General features: G+C 46.8%; 2 protein-coding genes and 1 long non-coding RNA gene across 8 annotated transcripts in view; 2 read left to right on the top strand and 1 right to left on the bottom strand.

Annotated features, from left to right (window-relative positions):
* Positions 1-70: 70 nt before the first annotated feature.
* On the top strand, positions 71-16,846 carry E2F4 (E2F transcription factor 4). Its single transcript, XM_028739713.2, has 10 exons — positions 71-304; positions 4,279-4,388; positions 5,444-5,605; positions 6,883-6,926; positions 7,741-7,802; positions 8,361-8,649; positions 11,451-11,642; positions 12,832-12,879; positions 13,558-13,602; positions 14,612-16,846. The coding sequence occupies exons 1-10, from the start codon at positions 176-178 to the stop codon at positions 14,725-14,727; spliced, it is 1,197 nt and encodes a 398-aa protein (XP_028595546.2). The 5' UTR covers positions 71-175; the 3' UTR covers positions 14,728-16,846.
* LOC144328421 (uncharacterized) lies at positions 14,111-18,624 on the bottom strand. Its single transcript, XR_013393649.1, has 2 exons — positions 18,505-18,624; positions 14,111-17,599 (listed from the first exon to the last, which is right to left on the bottom strand). It is a non-coding gene; the product is annotated as an uncharacterized LOC144328421 (long non-coding RNA).
* The window catches only part of ELMO3 (engulfment and cell motility 3), a 21,640-nt gene continuing 14,322 nt past the window's right edge, over positions 18,514-25,831 (top strand). The window contains exons 1-9 of one of the 6 annotated variants that reach the window (XM_028739708.2): positions 18,515-18,783; positions 19,211-19,266; positions 20,340-20,424; positions 20,627-20,727; positions 20,928-20,968; positions 22,410-22,482; positions 22,597-22,647; positions 23,667-23,836; positions 25,650-25,749. In XM_028739708.2, the coding sequence (XP_028595541.1) occupies positions 20,650-20,727; positions 20,928-20,968; positions 22,410-22,482; positions 22,597-22,647; positions 23,667-23,836; positions 25,650-25,749 (513 nt within the window). In that variant the 5' untranslated portion in view covers positions 18,515-18,783; positions 19,211-19,266; positions 20,340-20,424; positions 20,627-20,649. Of the gene's footprint in view, positions 18,784-19,210; positions 19,267-20,339; positions 20,425-20,626; positions 20,728-20,927; positions 20,969-22,409; positions 22,483-22,596; positions 22,648-23,666; positions 23,837-25,533; positions 25,750-25,831 lie in introns of those variants that run through there. The other 5 variants (XM_028739707.2, XM_028739709.2, XM_077931714.1 and 2 more) reach the window with 5 other exon arrangements.

The raw sequence follows: 25,831 nt of genomic DNA on the forward strand, positions 1-25,831 counted from the left end.
AGGGAGCGTGGCGGCGCTCCGCCCTCTCTCCCAAGATGGAGCCTTCCCTCCGCCTCCCTCCTCCCGTCATGCCCTGCGGCGGCCGGAAGCGGCAGAGGGGTCAGCGCGCGGGGGCCGTACCGGAGACCCGGGATCTGCACCGGCCTCGGCGGCGGAGGGCCTGAGGCGGACGTGGATGGCGGAGTCCGCGGCGCAGCCACCGGGGGGCGCCCCGAGCCGGCACGAGAAGAGCCTGGGGCTGCTCACGACCAAGTTCGTATCTCTGCTGCAGGAGGCCAAGGACGGCGTGCTCGACCTCAAGCTGGTGAGGAGGAGAGAGCGGGGGAAACGGGGTGCCGGGGGGGGGGTCCTGCTTCCACAACATGGCTGGGGGTGGGCTATGGCTGGCTCCCATCAGGGCAAGAAGCATTCCGGCTGGGCAGACTTAGGGCTTCTTGGATCTACTTTGTTCCCCCTCCTCCCCCCCAAATCCCCCCCATTCACCAGCCAGAGGCAGCTGAACACACACACACACACGTGTCACTCAGGTAGTAAGAACAAGGTGCCAGGATCTGGGATGGGTTCCCAGTACCACAACGGTATTGATATCACATCCCTTTCACGCTAAGATTAGCTTTCTTCATTTCAACAACAGCCCCATTAGTGTGGGTTTTTTTGGGGGGGCGTTGTGTTGCTGCTATGAAAACAGTTAAGAAACCCTTACCGATAGATCCCAATTGCTTTGTGCCCACCCGATGGTATAGACAAGAGAAAGGAGGCAGCGTGGAGTGGCGGTGGCAGGATTTGCCTCTTGGGGCCGGATCGGGCTCACGGAAAGTAAGGATCGGGCCCTATTAGGTATCTGTTCCGACCACCTCCTTTTATCTGGAGCTTTGGTCTGTTGCTGTGTGTCCACATTTGGGATCTCTTGACTCCGTTCCATCTTCCCATGCAGGGTTGGATGTGTGTGTGTGTGTGTGTTAGTAAAAATCCCAGTTAATAGATCCTGCCTTGAATTGGGCTTCTCTCTCTCGGTCCTCAGACCAAATGAGCAAACTCTAGGGGCAAACTGCTTCCCCACCTGTTTGCTAGCTCTTCCTCTGACCTCCCTCACCTCATATCAAGGAAGCATGACCGTTAAGGTGCAGCATCCGCCAAATGGGGAGATAATGCTGAGTTGCATGTTGGGTATGAACTGCAGGAGTGCATGGAGGGATCTCTGTGGGTGGGGGTGTTACACTGAGCTGGTTGCATATGTATAACTTAGTCACAGGTGTGACCAGTTTGTTGCCAGTGCAGAACTCCAGCAGTTGCAGGAGCTTCTGCTTTACCGCAACAGTAGCTTCTGTGTGAAAGGGACTGCAGGTGTTCGCAACCTTGCCTGAAGTGCTTAACCTTAACTGAAATCTGCTTTTGGTTCCACTGCAATGCAGGCAGATGGGGAAACAGGCAGACGCCTCTGCAGTTCAAAACGGTTTAGGACCAAACATGGGAAATCTAGAGTAGAAAAAGTGGGCAGGAAGAAGCTTTTAATGCTATGAACCACAAACTGTTTAAACAACAACAAAAAGCATTAGTATAGTGTTACTGAATCCAGATGTGGCTTCTTATGTGAACTAGGCCAGTCAGCTGCAGGGCCATCTAAGGGCCTTTGGTTTGGAAGGGAACAGCAGTGGGAAGGAGCCCTGCTGGAGCCCTGTCTAAGGTGATTGATGATGGCTTTGACAGCATAGGTCTGTGTATCTTTGCACCAAAGCAAACCCCCCTCTGTTCAGGTGGTGCTTACTCCTACGGAAGTGCAAGGAGGGTTGCAGCTTGAGACTTTTCATCAAGGCAGCTCTTGTATTTTGCTAACTCCAGAGGAGCAGACATAAGAAGCTGCCTTGTTCCCCCTAGCTCAATATTATCTAAACTTTAAATTACTGGCAAAAGCTTGCCGGGGTTTAAGATCAGAGGGTTGTATAGAGTTTAGCGCCACTCAGAGTAGATCCATTGAAATTAATGGGCATTATTAATATAGGTCCATTAATTTCAGTGGGTCTACTCTGAGTAGAACTTGTGTACAATCCAGGGTCTTTCCTATCCCTACTTGGAGATGCTAAGGATTGAACTTGACTTCTTTTTCATGCAGGGTCTGTTAGCAGCAACATATGTCCATGGACACTTTAAAGGCTTACTTACTGTGTTAGAAGCTTTTCTGAGTCAGAGTCTATTAGAAGTATGAAATAGTCAGGTAAATGGGTGGATATGCATACCCTGAGTAAGGAGATAACAATGTTTCAATGAAGTTGAGAAATGGAAGAGATTGTGGTAAGTGTCATAATTTGCACAACACAAGTGAAAACAGGCTCTAGTCAACAAAGATCAGGTACAAGAAGCATCCGTGTGACCCACTCTTAGCTAGAAGTTACTTGTGATGAATAGGCATAGCTGAATTGATAGTCTCGGTAAACACTGAAAGGGACAGTGGCTTTCTCTTCCCAGGTGGTTTATTGATGCCAAGTTCCCTAGTGTCAAGTTTGGCAGTGAAATCTAATTTCGCAACTTCATGCCAGAGTCATCCGTTCCAACTTCTTGAAGGCTTTAAGGTCTGCAGAATGTATGGGAAGATTTAGCTGGACTTGTAATCCAGATGGTTAAGCAAGATGGATACCCTGGGGAAGTTCATAAGAAAGGTGTAATGATTATATCTGTCTCTGGCTTATTCCTGGCATGTACCAATCAATGGCTATTAGTCATGATGGATTTGTACTACCTCCAGTATTGAAGAATTGTATCTCTCTGAATATCAGTTGCTGGGGAACAGAGTGTTATTGCACTCATGGCCTCCCTGCAGGCTTTCCGTGACCTGGCTGGCTGCTGTGAGAACAGGATGGTGGGCTTTTGGTCTTACCCAGCAGGGTTGTTCTTATGTAGCAGTCATACTGTTCTTGCGAATGACAAAGTTGCACTTATATATCTAACAAACATGAACTGTGCTGCATGTTGCTCAGTGGTAGAGCACATGTTTTGTGTGCAGAAGGTTCAGAGTTCAATCGCTGGCATTTGAAGATTAAAATAAAATCTAACGGCAGGTAATGTGAGCTGCCGCCAATGAGAGCAGACAATACCAGATTACATGGACACATAGCATAAGCTGCTCTTACACAACTCCCTTTGATCCATTTGTGCTCCCAGCATTGTGTGACTGAAAGACATCTGAATATTTTTATATCTGGGTGAAGTTACGAGTCCTCTTAATTTCTCTAGAACCTGCTTTCTAATAGTAAGCGCTCTAATCTACCTACCTTTTCACCTTTACCTTGAGAAAAGGGCATCTTGGTATCTACAAAATCTTTGTTAACACATCAGGCATTTGTTAACACATTGCATTTTATGCAACAATAATATGGGGGATTTTGATTTTTCCCCTCTATTGCATCTTACTGCTGGATATGCTTCCAGGCATTACCTGCTTATGCATGCTATACATTTGGTGAAGCTGAGGATCCAGAAAAGTCACAGAATACAACCCAGCTGCCCTGCAGCGATACTGCCTAAACAGGATGTAGAGAGTTTGGTTCTTACACTGGGTACTGATAATCCACATCACTGTTCATTGATGTTCTGAACAGTGGATATATATAGACCCTTTCATGTAATAAATAGGAAATCATCTTTTATATGTTACAGATTTTGGGTTTGCAATATTATTATCATGGTGATGATGATATTACATTATTCTGTTCTTCCTGCAGGGAGCCCAAGACAATTTACATGTTTCCCTCTCCCGTCTCCCATTCACAATAACTTGGCTAGATAGGATTAGGTTGAGAGAGTGACTGCTCCAAGCAAGGCTTTATGGCTGAGTGCAGATTTGGATTCCTCACCCAGTTCTCTAGCCACTACACCATGTTGTCTCTCTGTGTGGCAGTGTATCAGAGAAAGCAATGCCACACATATACGCTTCTCTGCCATGAAAGGTGGGATTTGTTCCCTCGGATGTGCCATGACATCAGGCAGTCTTTGGGGCCACTTGGAAGGAGCCCCAGGATGGCAGATGCGTTGCAGCTTCTCATGCTGAACTTCTGTTTTGTTTATAAACTAACCCCCTGAAATGGAGCATGTGGGAGGCAAAGAGATTTAATTAATGGTTCCTCTCCCAAACCCAAGACAGAAAAAACTGAGTCCATGCATGTTCCTTTGTATAACTGACAAAGTGGCTGGAGGTTTTCTTTGTTTTGTCAGCTTCCTGCTATTCTCTGAGTGGCTCAGGCCTTCGTGAACAGGGCATGATAATGTTTTGGGTTTCCTACACAGGCAGCAGATACCTTGGCAGTGCGGCAGAAGCGGCGCATTTATGACATCACAAATGTCCTTGAGGGCATAGGGCTGATTGAGAAGAAGTCCAAGAACAGCATACAGTGGAAGTAAGTGCCCGTGAATTGGAGCAAGGATTGGTGAAACTAGGCTCTGTTCTCAGTGATGCGTGGGGGGCAGTTGCATTTGAGGAGTGTGGCACAGTCACAGCTTGCATTTGAGTAGTTGACTGTGTCCTGAGTGCAGCATTTAAGGCAGTTTTGAATAAGCTTCACCAATGGTCATGCTGTTCTCCTGTTTGCTGAGTGGTCACAAATAGCAGGGAAATAGCTTATGAAATTGAGTTGTAAGGGGAGTTGCAGGCACCCACAGTATTGGGATTTAGGTGCCTGCTTAAACTCATCTGTTTGCATTTGCTTTTCCTGAGCAATGATCCAGTTATGTTTGATGTATTAAGCAGATACACTAATTTGGGATGTGTTTTATAATTGTTTTATGAATATAAATTTATTTTATGCTGTTTGCTGCCATGATATTTTCCCCTTGATGTTGGCAGTATAGCATTTATAGGTTCAAACTTATAAAAATGTACCTCACCTAAAACCTAATGACATGATATACTATTTGGGAATAAAAACATGACTGAAGTTTGGAGGAACTCTCTTTCAAGGGAACTGTGTTGGTGGAAGGAGATCTTTGAATATTTTATTTTTATTATTTATTGCATTTATAGCCCATCTTTTTCTCCAAGGAGCTGAAGATGGTGCACAAGGTTTCTCCCCATTCTTCATTTAATCCCCACAACAACCCTGTGAGGTTGGTTAGGCTGAGAGGCAGTGACTGGCCCCAGGTCACACAGTGAGATTCATGTCCCGGAGGCGATTTGAACCCTGGTCTCCCAGATCCTAGTCCTGCACACTAACCACCGCACCATACTGGATAGTGACATAATATCTAAAGGGCTGTCAATTCATCTCTGGAAGGTTTGGGCTTGGAAACAAAGGGAGGAATAGTTTGTGCTCAGTGCGACTGAACAATCCTGTGGGTTTGGGGAGGTATTTTGCGGTTGCGATGGCAATGTCTCTGATAGCTCATGCCCTCTAGGGAAGCTCTGCAAGAGGTGGCCTCTCTCATTTTTCTTGCTTCCAATTCTCCTTCCCTCCAGAGGAGTAGGTCCTGGCTGCAACACCCGTGAAATTGCCCACAAGCTGATAGAGCTGAAGGCAGAGATTGAGGACCTGGAGCAGCGGGAGCGGGAGCTGGAGCAGCAAAAGATGTGGGTGCAGCAAAGCATCAAAAATGTGACGGACGATGTACAAAACAGCCGATATCCTTCTGAGTGCACCGTGGTCCTTTTTCCTCCTTCCCCTTCCCCCTTTCACTTCGAGTTTCCAATGCTCGTTCCAAGATGATCCTTCTAGGATGGCGGAAGGAAAACATTACTTTCCAGGGCTTGAAGGCAGTGACACCGATCCTGTAGTGCTGGCACAACTCTTTAATTTCAAATCACTTGCCACCCTGTGCAGGATACAGAAATTTCAGTCTTCTTGCTGGGTCATGTCCACAACATTGGCCAGCGAGACATCTATGGTGAGATAGTGACACTCTCTCTCTCTCTCTCTCTCTCTCTCTCTCTCTCTCTCTCTCCGCGCGCGCGCATCTATCTGTCCCTGGATGAAATGCTAAGAATACCAAAACAGCACCAACAACTCAACTGCCTTATCCCAGATCTCTTTTTGAGAAAATGGAAATAATTTCTCTCTCCGCATCATTCATCCCCACTCCCCTGCCATCATCGCGTTGATGTCACTTTTCTTTAATCTGTCATATTCCTTTCTTGGGAGTGGGTTTTGTTTTGTTCTTTTTGCAGAAATACAGCTGCAAAAGCAACAGAATCTTTTGGCTCCTTGAAACTTATTGTGTCATAAGCTTTCGTGAAGTCCACTTAATGAAGTAGACTGTGGTCCTCAAAGGCTCATGTGCCACAGTTCATTTGTTAAGTCTTTAAGCTGCCACAGGACTCTACTAAGGCTCCACCTGCACTACACATTTAAAGCAGTTTCATACCCCTTCTAACAGTTACGGGTTTCCCAAAAGAATCTTGGAACTGTATTTTGTAAAGGGTGCTGAGAATTATTAAGAGACCTCTTTCCCCCCTACAGAGCTATAATTTCCAGAGTGGTTTAGTCCCTCTTCCCTGGGACCTCTGGGAACTGTAGCTGTGTGAAGGGAATATGGGTTTCCTTGCAGTTCTAATCACCCTTAACAAACTACAGTTCCCCGGATTCTTCGGGGGAAAGCCATAACTATTCACTGTTGTGTGAAACTACTTTATAATACAGATGGTTGGGTGGAGCTTAAAAAGTGTTAAGTAAACGTATCGGATCCAAAATGTCCTCCTCTGCTGCTGCTTTTGTAGAGATGCACCCAGTAGGTGGGGCACATAGGACACATTCTGACCAGCGTTTTCTGCAGCACCGACTGATCACTAGATCTGTTGTTCACTTGTTTCTTCCAATTCCCCTAAACATCTTGAAGTGTTCCTTTGTCCAATGATCTCATTGTTTCTGGATGCATCTGGTTTTTCCCCTTAACTTCAGGAACGTTAGCCTATGTGACTGATGAGGACCTCTGCAAATGCTTTCCAGGTGAGGATGTGGTGGTGTATCATAGCTAGATTCCCCTCCTGTACGGCGTACCTTTTCCTTGGCATGGTGCCCTCCAAGTGTTATTAGGCTACAACTCCGATCATCTATGATCATTGACTATGCCGGTGGGTGGGGGAGCTCAGCAACGTTGGGGACCCCACTCCTTGCTCTAGGAACAAATGAACTGAGCTGGGCAAGAGTTCCAGAGTTTAGAGCCTGTTTTTCTTAGAAATCAGGCAAACCCTCCAATTCTTCACAGCTCTCAGAAAGTGCAGTAGCCCTTGTCTTGCTATCCAGGCTGGATTCCCTTCATGTATACTCTGTTTTGCCATCACCTTGCTTTAGTCACTTAGGTCTACTAGCATTAGCCAGATAAATATTGTGAATGAAATGGCCTTTTGCTGTGAAAAAATACAAGCAGCCTTAAAAAAAACAAACCACAAAAATATTCGCACTGCCCTTCTGTATCTGAGAACTGTACACAAGTCTGGGAGATGTCCTTTTTTCCTGCCAATGTTACTGGCCGCGTTAAAAGTTTGCAGACCAGGTAAAGCATGGATGGGGAAGTGTTGTCCCTGCTGATGTGGCTGAACTATGACTTCCATCAACCCTGGCCATTGGCCAACCTTGTGAGGCTGATGGGAGTTGGCATCTAGCAACATCTGGAGGGCCACAGGTCTCCCATCTCTTCGGGAAAGAGATGAAAAAGAAGGAAGGAGAAAAAAAGAGTATGCGTCTTGGCTTGCAACGGCCTGCTGCTCCATTCTTCACCTAGATCAGATTAGTAAATGCTGCGTTTGCTCTCTTGTTCCAGGTGACACACTGCTAGCCATCCGAGCCCCATCGGGTACTCAGTTAGAGGTTCCTGTCCCGGAGGTAGGTGGCACGTGGGTAACAAAGGAATGGTCCCTGGTTGCAAAGAGGCAACGGTGGAAGCCTTATATGAGGGATCACTAGCCTTTGGCCCTCCTGGTGTTGTTGGGCTCCTGTTGGTGCCACCGCAGCTCATGTTTTGCTTGCAGGAGGTCCCAGGTTTAATCCCGAGCACTTCCAGTTAAAATGTGGTTGGGCAGGGGAAAACCTGTGGCTGAAACCTCAAGGAGCTGGTGGCCCTTGGAACAGTCAGCAGCATCTCACATTGCAGGTTGATGCTGGCTGCAAGTTGTGAAGGCGCTTTCATTTCGCATTTTCTTGCACAACAACATTCATCTGGCACAAAACATTTTACCAGTGGAACAAGTATCCCACTAAGATTGTTGAGATTCCTGCGCTGCAGGGGATTGAACTAGATGACCCCCGGAGTCCCTTCCACCTACAGTTCTATGAGTCTAAGTAACTTAATGCTATATTGGATACAGTCCTTTACACACATAGATGCATCACTGCGCTGGCTTGGGTGCCTTACCTTGCAGCAATCTCTCTCCCATTCTTTAGGGCTTAAATGGTCAGAAGAAATACCAGATCCACCTGAAAAGCACAAGCGGTCCAATTGATGTCCTGCTCGTAAATAAAGACGCTTGGAGCTCTCCTCCAGTGGTACTACCTGTGCCTCCCCCGGAAGACCTCATTCAGTGTCAGCCAGTCACACTCTCTAAGGCACAGAGACCACCTGTTGCCCACTTCCAAGAAGCATCTCTTCCCAGTGGTACACACCCTTCTGCGCCCGTTCCCAACAGCACACAGGACCAGGTCTCTGCTGTACAGAAAGCAGCCAGCGCCACAGGTGAGTCGCAGAGGAGCTTTCCCTTCCTGTAACCTCTCTCGAATATGACACTGAAGTCGAGTCACTTGGCCTTGCTGTCAGCCTCTTCCAGATGAAAGGAGTGGGCAGACCTGGCCAGAGGCCTGCCTTCTTCAGCAGCCACCTGAGAACTTTGGAACCTGGCCTTGGCAAGGTTAGGAAGCCTCCAACATCACTGTCCCTTTTCAAAACGGCACCCAAACTGGACTGGGGATCCTGTAGCCCTCCAGATATAGTCAGGCTGCAGCTCTCATCTTCCCTAACCATGGGCCACACTGGTTGGAGCTGATAGGAGCTGGAGTTCAGCAACATTTGGAGGGCCACAGGTTTCCCACAAATGCTGTAAAACCTTCCTATTTCATCAAACCTTAAAGGAGAATTTAAATTTTCTGAGTCTTTTCCGTCGTATGTATAGCCTCCTTGTGATTTTATAATTGTTTGGCTTTTTGTTTACTTGCTTTAGTGTAAATTAGTTTGAACTCTGGAAAGCAGTACAGCCAGTCAGCTGCAAAGTGCTTGGGTCTCAAACTGGAATAATATATTTACAGTGGACTGTACCAGCTTTTCCCATCTTGTTTAAAAATTATAGTTGTATATAAATTATCTTACATAATTTTCAGTACATACAATTATTGTAAGCCAATAACACATACATTCCTTTTTTCTAGTTCTGAAACAGCAGATTCTTTCATATATGTAGTTATTATATTTCTTATCCCAAATTAAGATATGGAAAGCACATAACATCCATTCGTTGTTTTCATCACTAGTCTTAATGTATTTATTTCTTTAAACACATTATTAAATAGGCCACCATCAAAGTGGTGTACACTGAGAATGAAACACAGAAACACAAGCTCAAAGAACAGGAAAAATCAATTCAGCAAACTCAAACAATAAAACTATCCATACAGACTCTTAAAAACAACAGTACTATTTTATCAAATATAAAATTGATCTTCCATAAACGTCTGGCTTACACCTTGGGGTAAGATTTCCTTTTAAAAAAAACATATTCAGTAGGCGACTAAACATCCTCATGTTAGGTGCCTGGCTCGTAATTGGTTCAAGAGAACTGGAGCTACAATACTTCTTACACATTCAGAAACCCAATCAAGTATTGACAGCTGTTTTCTCTACTATTCCATTGTTGGGAGAGAGAAAAAATAAGTCCTTCCACCACACTCCCAAGTTTCCCTTCTACACATCCTTCCTTCCTTAAACTTGATATTGTACCTGTACTAACATACTCCATATATCAGGGATGGGAAACCTGTGGCTCTCCAAAAGAGAAGTTGTTGGACACAGCCACAGCCAGCATGCCCAATAGTACAACAAAAACACCTGAAAGGCCACAGGTTCCCCATATATGGCTTACATACCAGTTTAACAATCTGCCTGCTGCAAGTGCATCAGAAAAGGGCAAGTTTTTTCTGTGGCAGGTCTGCCTGAGACAAATATTTGCTTTGCCTTGTGCATTTGCTTCTGTGTATGTGTGTTCTCTCTCGAGGATTAAATTGTGGTCTACCACTCCTCACTCCTGGAATGTGTGTTGAATTGTTAAGGCAGTGGCTTGGTTTTTTTTTTTTTTGTCTAAAATTCTAACCTCGCACCTAACTTTGATAACTGTTTACAGGTTGACTCTTTGGGAAAGCTGTATCTTCCCAGTTGTTAGGTTTTAATAAAAAGTATAGCTGTTTTGTTTTTTAAAAAAGTTGCATAATAGGTTGTTACTGTGGTAAGAATTTACTTCTACACCACCTTGCTCTCAGCCAGGCGAGGGTAAATAAAACATGGAACCAAGGAAATAATTCAAGTCCAGCACCCAGTTAGGAGGTCAGCATTTACTGTAGTAATAAGACAGAGCTCAACTTAAGTGGTTGTTCTCTAGCTGAACCACTAGTTAAGAAGTCACCTGCCACTAAGAGAATTAGAACAAGGGTTTTATACACACAAGACACAAAAGAGTCATAAAACATCTAAACGTTCTTAAACCATCAACATCCTTCTACATACATCAGGAAAAGTTACAGGTCATGAGAAGCAAAACACGCATGGCTCCATACTGGTACCTTGACCCCCACAATCAGCTTGGGGTGCCCCAAGAGTGCCCAGGCCATATGGTCTCAAATGTAGCATTTCTGTCACTGTTCCCCTGGCAAGCAGCCCTTCATCAGGTTGTTGACATTCCTTCCTTTATCTCACTTTCCTTGGGGAAGCTTCAAGGATAGCTGACATTACACTCTGGTCCTAACTCATGATAGATTTAGAATAACATCCTGGAGGGCCATTTGTGCCACTTTCAGGGTCAGATAGAAAAGGAATGCAGCATGGGAGTCATAAAATGCAAACACTGAGAATCAAGTCTAATACATGCTAGCCAAAGCTTCAATACAATTAATATTGGAATGTTTTAAAAATCTACACCCTGGGCCTCTAATTCTTACATCATTGCGATACCGTTCATGTTGGCTAAGTTGCATCTGGCCTGTGGTGCATCTGTCTGGAGAATGGTGGATGGCATAACAGAAAGCTTTTGGATCTATGAAAATTCATCCCCTTCATGTGGGAAAAGGCATGTTGAGGAGAAAAGTTCTAATCAATGACCTATGAAGGCTAGTAACTTTTCTGTGGCGTATTTATAAGGCTTAGGGGATGCCTGCGGGCATTTAATGCAACACCGTACTGCCCTGGAGTTTGGTGGATGAGTGTCATGTCCTATTCAGTGTGCAATCCATGAAATGTTGCAAAATTGTCGCCATCTATGTCTTACACCTTTGCAGATAGTGGCGTCTCAACGGCAGAATCGAGAAGCAGCGGGGAGCTGGACCCACTTGCCCCCTCGACAGCATCAGCCAGCCCACCTGCTGGGCTGGACACGCAGCCCCTCCAATCCTCCGCCTTGCTGGACAGCAGCTCCATCCTGCCCAGTCCCTCCACTTCCTTTGAGCCAATCAAGCCAGACCCCACAGAAAGTGAGAATTCTTTGGTTGCTGCCTTTTGGGTTGGGGGTTCCTGTGTTCCCAAATGGGCATGGCACCGAGTCCTGCTTTTTCCAGAAACTGGAGCTGCTTTGTAATGGTTGCTATGGTTAAAAGTCTGCCGTGGAGCAATGTTTGTGTGCCTGTGGTTTGTTTTGGGGTTTTTTGAATAGCAAAGCATCTGCTTTGCCATGTGCAACAAGGGTGGAGAACTGGATGTGGTCAGTAGATTGGCCTCACCTCCCCCTGTCACAGGCCACTTTTGCAAGGTGGGTGGAGCTCCTCACCTTTCAATCAGCTGATGCCACAAGTCTCTCTTTGGGGGCATGCAGTGCATATTAAAGAAAACCCCAACGTAATGCTGTATCGGAGCGGGCAATGAAATGGGATTTCTAAAATACCGGTAGGCAGGGTTGTGGGCAGGATATTTATGTTGGTTTTTGTTCTTTTTTCATGTTTGTGGCTTCCTACAAGGAATCCTAGGATCTTTAGTTGTGTGGGAATGAGTGTTTCCAGACATTGCTAGCTACTCTCAGAACTACAGTTCCCATGATTCTTTGAGGCCTGGTTCACAGACAACGCTCAACTGTAGCTTTTTGGAGTGGTTGCGAAGGGCAAATGGGAAGCATCAGTTTTCTGGCTGAAGCTAACTTTCAGTTGCTGCGTCCAGCAAGGACAAACTGTGGCTGGTTTAAAATATTGTTTATTTAAATGAGCAAAGCTAAAGCCCTAGCTTCTGATCCTGGCTTGTACTGTACAAATAAAACCATAGCTTAAATTAACATTTGTTCCTGGGTTGTAAGTAGCAACATACTCTGGACAAGTAAGACCTGGTGCTTCTGAGCCCCTCTTCCTGGTGTGTGTTGCAGGAGATCATGAGCCTGAGGCTGGAGCAGATGGATTTGCATAGGCAGCCCTTTAGCATTGCTTCCAAACTGAGCCCTCCTTAAGCCCACAGTGTAGATGTACCATCAAGTTTCACAACCATCTATAGCGGAACTGTCTAGCAACAGTGGGCTTCCACCAAATATTATGGCAGGTGTTGGTAGTGTGTGTGTGTGGGGGGGGGACTCTGCTTGTGAACAGAGGCTATCAAACAGGGGAGAGCACCCTGTATAGGTTACTGCACTTTGGACATTACTGGAGCAGCATGGAAACCAGAGCCGTCTCTTCTGTTTTTCAGTACCGGAACTTCCCAAAGAGCTTTCGGAGATGTTTGATCCAACAAGAGGTGCGTTGCTTCAGCAGAACCATATTTGTTTCACTTTTCTGGGGCAACGTGAGGGGCCTTTGAACCTGCTTGATCTCGCATTTTCTCCCATGTTTTCAGAGGCCCTTACTATACTCAGTTTGGAGAAAGCAAATATCATGGCACAGTGGCCCTCTGCTGGATACATGTGAGATAACAGCTAGCTCAGGGATATTCATGCTGTGGTAGTGACACTGCCCTTGCTGTGAAACTAGGGTGCCTGTGGCTATTGCTTTATCTTGTACAGCATTACTTGCTGCAGCGCAAGCTGGCATCTGTTCATAAGCAGTTCCTTTAGGCCTCATTGATCTGTTTGGGTCATCTGGAATATAACATTTCTCCCTGGGCATCCAACACTTACCCCAAGAATAATGGGAATTGTAGATCTGTAGGGGTGAACTATAGTTCCCATGGTTCTTTGGGGGAAAGTCATGTGTTGAATGTATTATAAATACACAGTTGGGGTGTGCAACTGACTGCTTCTTTTTACAGTTAACATCCAGGTAGTTAACATCCATCAAAGGCAAAGCTGGCTTCTTTATCATGGGAGTGTATTCGAAACTAACATACCTGAGCCTTTGTTTGAAATGATACAGAATATTCTACTGTAGAATCCCAAAGCAGAGTGTGTGGTTGTAATGCAACTCTTTCTTCACACAGAATGCATGAATTCTGAGCTGCTCGAAGAACTAATGTCATCTGATGGTAAGGATTAAGCCTTTTGCTATTTCCCAGTTTTGGGGTGGAGATGGGTTTGGGTAAGGCTAGAAAGTTAGGGTATAGGAAATTGAGTTGGTCCAGTTGAACTGTAAGCAAATGGTAAAGCTCAGCTGAACTGTAATCAACTGAGTAGGCTAATGCACACTGGTCTCAAACTAACACAGGTGTGGGTCTGTTTACAAGCAGGACATCATTTGGACCCCTTGTACTCCTGATGTTGCTGAATTACAACTCCCATCATCACTGGCCATTGGCCATGCTTACTGGGGCTGATGGGAGTTGTAGTACAACAACATCTAGAGGGCCAAAGGTTCTCCGTATCTGGACTAACTGGTTAGGATCCACAAGCTAAGTGGTTGGGATCCACAAGAAGTGACCTAAAGTTGCACTTCTTATTTTTGTTTTAACTGTCCCCTCCACCCGCCACAAAACATAAAGCATATGTTTATCTTTGCTGCCCCCTTTTTTAAAAATAACAACAACAACACACATGTTGGTTCTGTAGTAGTTTAATTGCCATGGTTGTTCCTACACCCCCCAAAATCCGGGGATTGATGGTTGAAGATACTAAGCACTTCCTGTTGTGGGTCCTTAACCCCACCAGTTGCTCTTCTTTCCTCACCCTGCAGCTACACTTCCTCAGAGAGAAGGAGTAAATGTGGCATTGGTATATCTGCAGTTTTTGTGTGTGTCCTAAAAGAGGCATAGAAGAGCAAAGGAGCTTATAGGTTCTAAAGTTAAAGCAGGGTCCCATGTTTCAAGGTTGGGTTTAATGGTGAGTCCTGAGGGTCATGCTACAAGTTGACATGGGCAATCTGTTCCTTGGGTCTTCTAAGGTCTTCTACTTTTGGTAAAGCATGCAGGGCAGGGAGGCATGTGGGTTGGGTGTTGCAGCATGTGGGAGGGGCCTTACCCTGGTTTTTGTTGCCAAAGGGCCAGCATACAGGCACAGTGAGCCAGACACAGCCTGACTCCACTCCTTTCCCTTCAACAGTATTTGCTCCTTTGCTCCGTCTCTCCCCGCCTCCTGGTGACCACGACTACATCTACAACCTGGATGAGAGCGAAGGGGTGTGCGACCTTTTCGATGTGCCTATCCTCAACCTCTGACTCCTGGCATATGGATGGACTTTAGGATACATGTTTTTTAAAAAACAAACAAACCAGTCCTTGGAAAAACCTGGTGTTTTTTTGGATTCCTTTTCTGCTCTAGTGCTTGAGTGACACACTTGGCTGCTCTGGTCTTGACTGAAGATCAACAGGGATGGACTTGCGGACCAAGCAGCAGCAGGAGCAGCAGCTCCCTTTCCTGGCTTCTTTTCTTCCTTTCCTATGTTGCACAAGGCAGTCCCCTGGTTTCCCTCTTGCTCCATTTTTGGCTGTCCTTTCACTAGATCTGAGGCCTCCTTCCCAGCGGCCTGCGGTCAATTCTTCCTGAACAGCAGAAGAGCTTCCTTGGGTCTGCAAGCCTGGCTTGGCTCCCCTACACTCCTGGTGGCACTTTCTGGAGAGAATAGGAGGGCTGAACAACAGGGGCAGGGAAGGCTCATGCTGTCTTGTCTTTATAGCTTGTCTCTATGTATTTCAGAGGTGCTCATTTCCTTTTCTCTCTCTGGCAACTACACACTTTGACACAAGGAACGAGGGGGAGAGGGGGAAGCGACGCCTCGTCAACCCTGCCTTGGATCCATTTTATGTATGGAAGGTGCTCAGAAACTTCTTCCCGAGTTTCAGCTGCTTCTGTTTCACTTTGAGAGCACGACGATCACTCGGTCTTGCAAGCCGAAACATGTCCAGTTCTTCTCCTTTAGCCGTGTAGAGGTGCCAGTTTTGCACAGTCACTTTTCCTCCAAAGAGTCAGGATGGAGAAACAAATTGCCCCCTCCCCAACAGCCAAGTTGTTTAGGGATGGGGAAGCTTGGCTGGGATTGCCTGCAATGCAAGGCCCTGAGCTCGACAGTGAGAGCCCAAGAGGAGGGGCTTGGATTGAGGGAAGGGGCCAAGTCTGGGTGATTTATTTCCATATCCTCGGTCAATGCTGAAGGTGGGCTTTTTTTGAGTGCATTCGAGCTACTGCATTTTTCCCTTTCCAAATTGCTGCTTTCATTTGGATGCCCATCCGTGCAGCTTATCTTCTCTCCCAGAGTCTGTATGCGACACATCTTCCCCACCTTCCAACACTGAGTATTGCTCACCTCCCCACCTGCACCCGTGAACCTCCTCCTATGACTCCTTTGCACTTCTCGACCTCTTTCCCGTAACCGCAGTGTTGCTCTCCAGTCTGCAGTTGTGCTTTCACCAGATGCCAGCCCCTAACTCACGCTCCCTGGCCCGTAACCTTTGCACAGTTCTTGGCCGCAGGCACTGAATATGAAGGTGGTGCTGCCTTGCACCCTAACCTTAAAAACTGCTGCTTGGGTGAAGAGTTTGATTTCAGTGGGATTTAGACCTGCAGCCCTAAGCACACTCACCACTAAGCCGCCCATATTAAATCAGGGAATGTTTGTGTTGTCATGTGGTAGCTTTTGGCCAGCAAGAGCTAGTTTAAGCTGGCTGCCCTGTCCTGCTTCCTAAGAGTGGCCACAAGGGTGTAAGTTGTGCAGCCGATACTTCCCTCTGTATGGAATATACAGCCCTACAATTCCTCGGCATCCTTTCCAGAGTGGGAACTTGTTAATACTCTGCTTCCAGATGCTTAGTGTTTAGAGAAGCCTCTGGTGTCCTGTTTAGCAGGGATGGGCAACGTGGTGTCCTCCAGATGTTGTACTCCAACTCCCATCAGCCCCAGCCCACATGGTCAGGGAGCTTTGGGAGTTCTAGTCTAGCCACACCTGGAGGGCTACCCATGTGCTTAGGCACCTGTGAGGACACCTTCCTGGCCTGCATGTGTCTGTTTCCAGAGCAGTTCCTGCATTGCACAGATGCTCTAGGAAGCCCAGAGGTGTGTCCCATTTCTTCCTCCCCAATAGGCTCAGGGGCTTCTCTGTGTCTTTGGGAGGGATCTGTTTAGCAGCTGAACCGTCACTTCCCTTTGCTATAAATTTCTTGCCTTCTCTTTAGATGACGTCCTGGAAAAGATACCTAAAGAAAATGTACAATGGGAAGGGGGGTGGAAATGAACTTTGATTCATATATAAAGATTATTTTTATACTTTTTGCAGCAAGAGACTTGCCTGTAATATTTGTACAGTTTTTGTTTTTTTGAGTGAATAAACAAAACCTTTCCAAAGCTGTTTCCTGTCAGCATGTTGGAACAAGCCATTTCATGTCCTTTGCAGCCTGGCTGATGCTGTGAGGCAATCGAATTGCAAGGCAGAGTTTAAAGAGATTCTAATGCTAAAGAAGGATTTCCATTGCACTGAGCGTCTGGAAAAGAAGCAACAGCTGCCTCTTTTGGTTTCCTTTTCAAATAGTCTCCTCCAGTCTCAAATTAGGCTATAAATCAGGTGTGGCTAATATTTGCCCCTCCAGATGTTGGTTTACACCTCCCATCAACCCTGGCCATCAGCCATGCTCTCTGGAGCTCATGAGAGGTGAACCCCATTAGCATCTGAGGGCACCATGCTGGCTCTGGTTGCATCTGTCAGTCTAGGCAGTCCAACTGCTGGAAGGTTGCAGTGCCTTCTGTGGCTGTAGAGACTGATACAGGAGAGATGTTTAGTTGCAGCTGGGGCAGATGAAGGCGTCTGGTTGTGCTGCTGCTGCACTATGGCATTTCTTCTCTCTGCACTCCTCCCAGCAGCCATTCCTCCTCTGGTCACTGCTATGGATGCACAACCTAACTGATGGTCTCCAGGTGCTGCGGTTGCCTGCATCATGGGGTTGGGGTTGCCAGCCTTCATGCCACGTTTGCAGACATCTTTGTAACACAGAGTTGATCTGCCAATGGGTCTGGTACCGGGAGCCAGCTCCCCTAGAGCACATCCTTGAGCATTCTGCTGTCTTCCGTTCTGTGGACGTGACCAAGCCAGTGTAGACGTCCCTGAGACAAGAGAGTGAACATGCTGGCTACTCAGTGGTGGAACTTATCAAATAGCACCCGGGTCAGCCATGTGGGGGGTGCCCCCGAAGATGGCATGGCACAGAGGGAGCCTGCTGCGGCAGGGACACATTCATGCGCCCCAGTCCGGGAGAGTGGATGGCAGCATTGCTGCCTACTCTCCTCTGCCAGAGCTCCTGGTCTGGCAGAGGTGTGAGAGGGGACTCTGGGGTGTGTGTGTGTGCCTGGTCCATGCCCCCCATGGTGTGCCCAGCCCCCCTCCCGCTACTCCACTGTGACTACCCCAAAGGTATTGTACATTGCCTTGCTCAGTGGCTTTGGGGACTCTTGCCCTGAGGCTCCTGCCGCCCACAGAGCCTTATCCTGATGGCAGATTGCTGCTCAGAAGGAGAGACCAAACGGTTAGGGAGTATCTTGCTCTGGGTACCACCCATCCCAAACCATACTGACTTTTAGAAATCCCGGACCACCAAGCCCGGCAGGAGAGGAGCAACTTAACCACTGATGGAGGCTGGGATCATGGCCACCACCTTTTTTGATTTTGCCAAGCCCCGCTCCCCTTTCGACGGCAACCTCTTCGCGCCCACACCCTTGACGTGCAGAAACGCGGCACCCTGGACCCTTTTGCTGGAAACGGGGAGAAGCTTCCCCACTTTCACACGAAGCCAGTGCCGCGACGGCATTTGCCGGAGAGGGGCCGGGAAGCGAGGCGCCTGGGGGCCTGAGGATCCGGCGATGGGCTGCGCGCCGCCGGCCGGGGGCGCCCCGGCGTGTTGGACGGCGCTGGAGGGATCCGGACTTCCTAGCCCTCCCCAGGGGCGGGGACGCTCGCCTTCCTCCTCCGCACCCGTGGTTGGGGGGGAGCCCAGCCACCGCCCCGGAACTACCGAGAGTTGAGCAGGAGGAGGCCGGGCCAGCGCGTTCTGGCGGCGAAGATCGGAAGACGAGGCGGGAGGAGGAGGCGAAGGAGACGGCGAGCGCCCGGACGAGCCTTCCTTGGCGTGTCCTCCGGGGACCCCATCAAGGGCACCTGCTTGCAGAGGTGCGCGCCGGTCCCTTGCAGGAGCCAGGCTGGGGCTGCTCTCTGCAGAGCGCCTTCTTTTCCCGGAGGAGGCGGGCGGCGTGGTTCATCCGGGCCGCCGTCCCTTTCCACTCTCCCGCGGCGGGTATGTCTCCACCCCTCGTTTGGGGACGAAGGGAGGCAGCCACAGTTTGGAGGGCAGAGGCTGAAAGCGAAGCAGTGGGGAGGATCCATCGTACCCCCGCAGGGGTCGACGGACGGGGGGAAGAATTGGGGGATCTGTAGGCGGCGGGACGGTGCGGGGGAAGCTTTGCAAAATTCTTCCAGATCAGAGTAGCTGCATGTCGTGTTCAAAGTTCCAGAGAGAGGAATTTTGACTTTGGGACAAAAAGGGTTAAGAGGCTAATTACTGGTTTCCGGAGTCAGGGGTGATTTGGTTCCATTTCGTAATTTATTTCTCCTTATGATATCCGCTCCAAAAAAGTTGTATTTAGGGACTAGCCCCTATGTTCGTTATATATTTTTGTCCACTATCCTTCAAGGAATGTTTTCTCTCTTCCCCTTCTCCTGAGGTAAGGATCTCTATCTAAGGACATAGATTAAGCTGTAGCGGTTTTCATGCTATCTGGTAAGTGTTGCAGATATGTCTACAAAATGATGGATTCAATGATGGTTTATTTCTTATTAATTTATATGCCGCTTATATGCAACAATGGCCTCAGAGCGGTTTACAAGTACTGTATAAGATCAGGACACGATTAAAATGCACAAGGACAAATCTGTTGCAGCATTAAAACATCCTTAATTAAAATACACAATGAAACAATTATAAAAGCATTCCAGTTAAAACACTTAAATCACAAGTTCAGTTCAGGGGAATACTTGTTGAAAGAGGCATGTCTTCAGGATCCAGTGGAATGCCAACACCGATTGGGCCCCTCAAATTTCAGCAAGAAGGGCATTCCACAACACTGGTGGTCCCAGTGAAAAATCCCACCTTTGCATTGTCCTAGGCTGATAGCCATCAGACTAACTGGGTTCCATTAGCTGATTATAGTGCTGTTGATATGTAGCCAGTGAATGGTGCAACGTTTTGCCCCCACTTATATCAGGAATGGTGCAGAGTCAAAATACTGGGAGAATCAAGGGATAGCCTGGGAGTTGGGGTATTTTTTTTTTTGGAGCCTGAGCAAGTGCAAAGTGCCTTGTGGTTTTACTTCATCAGCTTTAAAATGTGGGAAGACAACCTTGCTGTGTTTGGAGGTTCTCTTGTTCATTGGGAAAGGGCCTTAGCTCAATGGTAGAGCATCTGCTTTGCACGCAGAAGGTTCCAAGCTCAATCCTTGCCATCTCAGGTGGGGCTGGGAGAGAGACCCCTGCCTGAAACTCTGGAGAGCTGCTACCAATCAGTGTAGACAATACTAAGCTGGATGGACCAAGAGTCCAACTCATTTTAAGGCAGCTTCGTGTTCCTGTTGTGCTCAGTGGATCCCTGGACATCTGCCTCGAAGTTCTGCCCTGGGTGTTATAAACCAGGGGTTGGAAACTTCCTTCAGTCCAAGGGATGCATTTCCTTCCAAGCCACCTTTGGTAGGTGGAGCCACAGGCAAAGTGGGCGGAGCAATTGATGTGAATTTTTGCCTTTGTGAAGTAGGCTAGTATCTACACCTATTAACCCACCTGTCTCTATCCTCCATCCAGGCAAGCAAGAGCCATTATCAGAGTTCAAGGACGCATTTCAGCCAAGCACTGGCTCACACACTCAAGGAGGGTGTGAACAAAACCGGTGAGGGTTTGTGGCCTGGGGAGAGTCCCATGGGCCAGACCCCTCCTCTGTTACAAAGCTTTGAGAACCCAGCAGTTAATACGCAAAACAAGCTTCTGGTTCCTAAATGGGCTTCCTTGCTCTCAGTGGCAGGGGATTCCAGAGGATTCCTCTTGTGGCTACTTCTCTAATGGCCTTCTGAACTCCTGTGTTCTTCTCTCAGGTGGGAGCAGGTGAGGCAGCACCATGCCGCCCTCCAAAGATGTTGTGAAAATTGCTGTCCAGATGATGGGCGCCATCCCCCAGCTCATTGAGCTTAATCAGGTGAATGCCTTTCTGCCTTACCGTCCTGTGCTTTGTCCTAGGAAGGGGTTCCTGGCTTAAGTGTTACCCTAAGTGCTCTACAAAGCAGGACCACGTCCAGGTTGGAATCCTTCTGGGCATATTTTATCTAGAATGGAAATGGTTTTGTTTCCCCTGTGTACGGAATCTGGTCTCCATGTGCCGTGTGCTTTTAATTGCAGGCCAAGCCGCTGTCAGCAGTAGTGAAAGAGGTCTGCGACGCGTGAGTAGCCTTTGCTTTCCACCTTCACCTTGAATTAGAGCAGCTTAGAGGGCAAGGAGTGAACTGCCAACTGTTCCACAGCCCTTTTCCAGCTAGAAAGCCACACTCCATAAATGTCTGCAAAAATCTACCATAGTTTTCTGTGAACATGTTGAGCTTTAACTTTGTTTACTCTTTCCAGCTTTATGCATGAGTAATATCTTCAACTCTGTTGTGATACGCCCAAGATTGCATGTGTGCACATGCACCAAATTCAAAGTGTGTTTGTGAACAAAGCATGGTTAGATGTCTGCTGCTGGAGTGGTAACTGAATAAGATTTCCAGAGTCCAATGATGGTCCTGTGTCCTGTGTAAGCAAAATAGAATCTTGTTGCTCCTTAAAGACTGCCAAACTTATGATGGAGTAACCTTTCAGTTTGGACTCTAGTCTGCAAAACGTATACCATAATAAATCTGCTAAGGTGCCGCAAGACAGGTAATTTTTGCTACCATACCGGGAGTGGTGCTTTACAAAGCTCTTTGGCTTTGTTCATGATTAGCAAAACCAGAATATATACATTGCAGAATAAACGGAGCAAAACATATGTTTTACAAAATTGCACAATGAGTTTTCATGTGCATGATTTATGGAAGCTTCAGAATTCTACTGGTTTTGGCATAGAATTGAATTCATTTTAGGGCAAGTTCACACACAGCCCTAAACAGTTCTTAAAAGTGTGAATAAATAGAGGTAGGGTTTTTTTTTCTTTTAAAGGGCTGTTCTTTGTTTAAGGAAAGCTGAAATGGTTTGAGTATTAGTCTATCAATCTACCTTTTCATCCATTTGCATATAGGTAAAAACAGTACTACCTTTGTTGTTAGAGACAGTATGCCTTTGGATGTCAGTGGCTTGGGAATCGTAAGTGAGGAGAGCAGTGGGGCACTCAGGTCCCTTCTTTGGGGCTTCCCATAGGCACCAGGTTGGCCATTGTGAGAACAGGATGCTGGACCCGATGGGTCCTTGGCCTGACCCAGCAGGGCTCTTCTTATGAAGTCTGAAGCAAGAAGCTTACATTTTCAGGTTTTTGGTGATGCCTGCATTTGTCCTAGGTGGCTCCTGAAATGGTGTTGTTCCCTCTTCTTTGTGGTGGCTCCTGAAATGGTGATTGACAACTGCAGTTTTTAAAAGTATTTAAATTAAAAAGAATCAGGGACCATTTTTATTGACATTCAAAAAAGCAAACAGTGTTGCTGCTCTTAAAAAAGCAAAACAAGCTTAGGCCATTCTGCCTCCTGTCCCCCATGTTGAATACTGTAGAAATTTATCTGCCCATCACAAGCATTTTGCCTCCTTGTGGGATGGGAATATGTCCTTTAGAGCTGGTCGCATTTGCCTGAGGAGATGCAGATGCTTTTGTGATCCCTGCTGTGGCAGAACTCTGACGGGTGGTCTCTAATACAGGTGGAACTTGAATAATTCGGAGCGCTACGCTCTGCAGTATGTGGATGGGCAGCAAGCGTACATCACAGAATCGGTGAGTACATTTGGCTTATATCATTGATCTTTCCTAGGGGTTGCCCCCTGCTTGATCCTGTATTCTGTGCCAAATTTTGATTGTGCAACCATTTTCTTTTCTTGTTTTTGCCAGAATCGCGGGGAGATTAAGAATGGGAGCATCCTGCAACTGACCACCGCTCCGGTAGGCTCAATTATGCAATTGTTAAGATGAAAAATGCACAATGAGATAACTGTGGTCCCTAGATAACTGTGCCATGCCCACTTTGATGGGCAGCTCTCAGAGGGCTGACCATGCATCCATGTGGCCCTTACCTGAAAAAGGTTAACTGCTCCTTTACGCCAACTCTGGTATAAAGAAGGAAGTGCAATACTTCCATCTGTTTCTGATGTTCAGGCTGTGAGTGATGTTGCTTACACAATAACCAAGTGTCACCATCCAGCCACTCACACCCAAGGGAGGTGTCACTTAGATTTGCAGAAGGACCAAAGATCTGTAGGAGGAATAGCTCCAAGCAAGTCAGGATTGAGCCCTAGAATGCTGATGGACTGAATTGTTGGTTGATGGCGTGTGAGAATGGAAGAGCAAGCGGAAAGGGAAATATAACGGCATACTCTAGAGTAGGGGATGGGTGTCTGGCTGGCACACTCAACAGGAGTGTTTCATGCTTCAACATTTTGTTGCAGTTCTCACTTGTTCTGCATATCTACTTTTATCTTGCATGATTTTTTAAAGCATTTTTCAGATGTCCCCTCCTTGCCTGAGTTGTGTTTTTCACCCTTTCCTAAATCTATTTTGTTCATTTGTTCTATTTAAAAACATTTTTATACTGCCATTTTAACAGAAGAAAACTCCTCCCGATGAGATTTAGAATTAAAATATGATCAGAATGCAATAAAACATTTAAAGGTCAGCAGAAAAGCCCCACAAACATCCAGCCCTAGAAATACCAAAATATAGTATGTAACTGCGACAAAAGCCAGCAGAAGAACACAAGTCAATAAAAACAAGACAAAAGCAAGGGCCACAAATATTTTCGCCTTTTCTTTAAGGAAAGCCCTTTATTAGTTTGCCATCTCCGTTTTTCTTTCTTCTTCTTTTTTCACACTGAGATGGGGGACCTGGGATGGTGCATGGTATTCCAAATGTGTCTGCTGCTTGGATTTGTCTAAAATTAAAAAGCCAAAAATTCTGCTTGGCAGGACCAAGAGGCAGCAAAGCTACATGGTGGGATTCAGAGCAACAACCTGGACGTGAAGTCTGAGTCTTTGAAGAAGCTGGCAGGCCTCTCCCGAGACGTCGCCTTTGCCCAGGAGTTCATTAGCAGAAACGGCCTCAACCAGCTCTTCCTCATTGTGGAAGAAGATAACAAGTGAGTATCCCAGGTGGGGGAGGAAGCTTCAGAGACCCCCAAACTTCAGAGGGGAACATAGGAAGATGCCTTGTACCAAGTCAGACTCTTGGTCCAACTAACTCAGTACTGTCTTCACTGACTGGCAGTGGCTCTCCAGGACCCCTGGGACCTTCTGCATGCAAAACAGATGCTGTCACTGAGCCAGGGCTTTCCCCATGCACAACTCTGAGGATCTTTTATGTGGAATACCTTCATAAAGGATTTGCCAGTGTATAATACATGGATGAGGGACCTGTGGTCTTCCAGATTTTCTAGGACTCCAACCCCCATCCATTGGCCATGCTGGCTGGGGCTGATAGGAGATGTAATCCTAGGGCATCTGAAGGGCCTCAGGTTTCCCATGCCTGTCATATCACCATTTCTATAGCTAGGCTGAGGGGAAGCCTTCTCAGCAGTCGGTGGTTTGGTTTGCAGCTGGCAGGTCTCATGTATTGAGAAGGACTATATCTTGTAACCCAGAAACCTGTAGATGATTTAGCAGCATCCATCTGTGCTTTCAGACTTCTGAAATCCAATTTGTATTTTATAGTCAACTGGGAAGTCCTTTTTCTCAACCCCAAATGTAGCTTGGTGGAGGAGGTGGGGTGGATTTTCATTGGGATCATTGTGTTTGGGGAAGGGTTAAAGTAGCATTCCTTCAACTGCTCTCGCAATTAGGATTCCCCAACTCCCCACCCATCTGCAGTTTGGGGTGCTAGAGGAATAAAAGAACAGACCTAGGGAGACGATGCAGTTTGGAAACAGGAAAGATTAAAGCTGTAGAGTTGACAGACACAAACGGCTAGAGAACTCTGTACAGGCTGCAGCTAGTCAAGATAGCTGTGTGATAGGCCATCTACACCTGGAGAAGTTATGTTAAAAACAAAAAAGGAAGCCTACCATGGAAAACATAGGGGGAGCATGTTAGGATTAAGTTGTGACACAGGATTCCCCATAAAAAGTGGCTAAAGGCAGTGTGTCTATTCCATAGTAACCGCCCATTGCAGAACCAGCCCCCAACACCAGACCTGGGTTTTTAAATTCCTCCCGTTGTACATGGTTCTCCCCCTATTTTCTTTTTTCTCCATAGCCATGTTATCCTTGCAACAACCTTACAAATAACTGCTTTGACAGGGTGTTTTTTTGAAAACACACACAGACAACAACAACAACATCCAAAAATCAAGTGGTATATAAATGTTATGAAATAAATAAATAAAACCTGTGAGGTAGGATCGGTTGAGAGAGAGAAACTATAGTAAGGGAGGGGGCGGAAGGCAGCAACTGTACAGAGTAGTACTCAGGGAAGTTTTATTCAGAGCAGATCTATTGAAATTAATGGACCAGTCATGTTTGTTCATTGCACTGCGTCTACCCTTAGTAAAACTTGGTTGACTCTCACCCATAAACGCTCCAGAATTAATTAAGTAATTTTTTAATGTTTGAAGTAAATTTTCTTTCCATATTCCATTTGCCAAATTTGGGGTTTCTGGGGGCAGAAGTTGAGGTTTTCTGAACTCTTCGCCACCTGCTTGTGGTTTCTGAAGTTCTCCCTTGGCCTTTTCTAGGAATTTGAGCTTATACAGAACTTCCTTCTCGTCACCTCTCGCTCTCCTTCTCTCTCCTTCTCTCCTTTGTCTTCCTTTCTCTTTCTCCCCCTCTCTCTTCCTTTCTAGGTGTCTCTAATGCATCCTTCCTGTCGTTTCTGGGTGTCTCTGTTCCAGCTGCACTTTGGCCCTCCTGGGTGGCCTCTCTGGGGCTCTCTTACCCTGTTTGCTGTCTGTTGCTCCAGTATAGGGGAGATTCTAGCCTATGCTCTGAAGGCCTTCGTGGAGCTGATGGAGCACGATTTCGTTTCCTGGGAGACTCTCAGTCCGGCATTCATCAAAAAGGCAAGGTTACCTATCCGTTAATGGCAGCTCATCTTGTTTTTGCAACCCATTGGAAACAAGCTCAAGGGCTTTGGGCATATCC

This window comes from Podarcis muralis, chromosome 7 (genome assembly GCF_964188315.1).
Source record: "Podarcis muralis chromosome 7, rPodMur119.hap1.1, whole genome shotgun sequence".
Lineage (NCBI taxonomy): Eukaryota > Metazoa > Chordata > Lepidosauria > Squamata > Lacertidae > Podarcis > Podarcis muralis.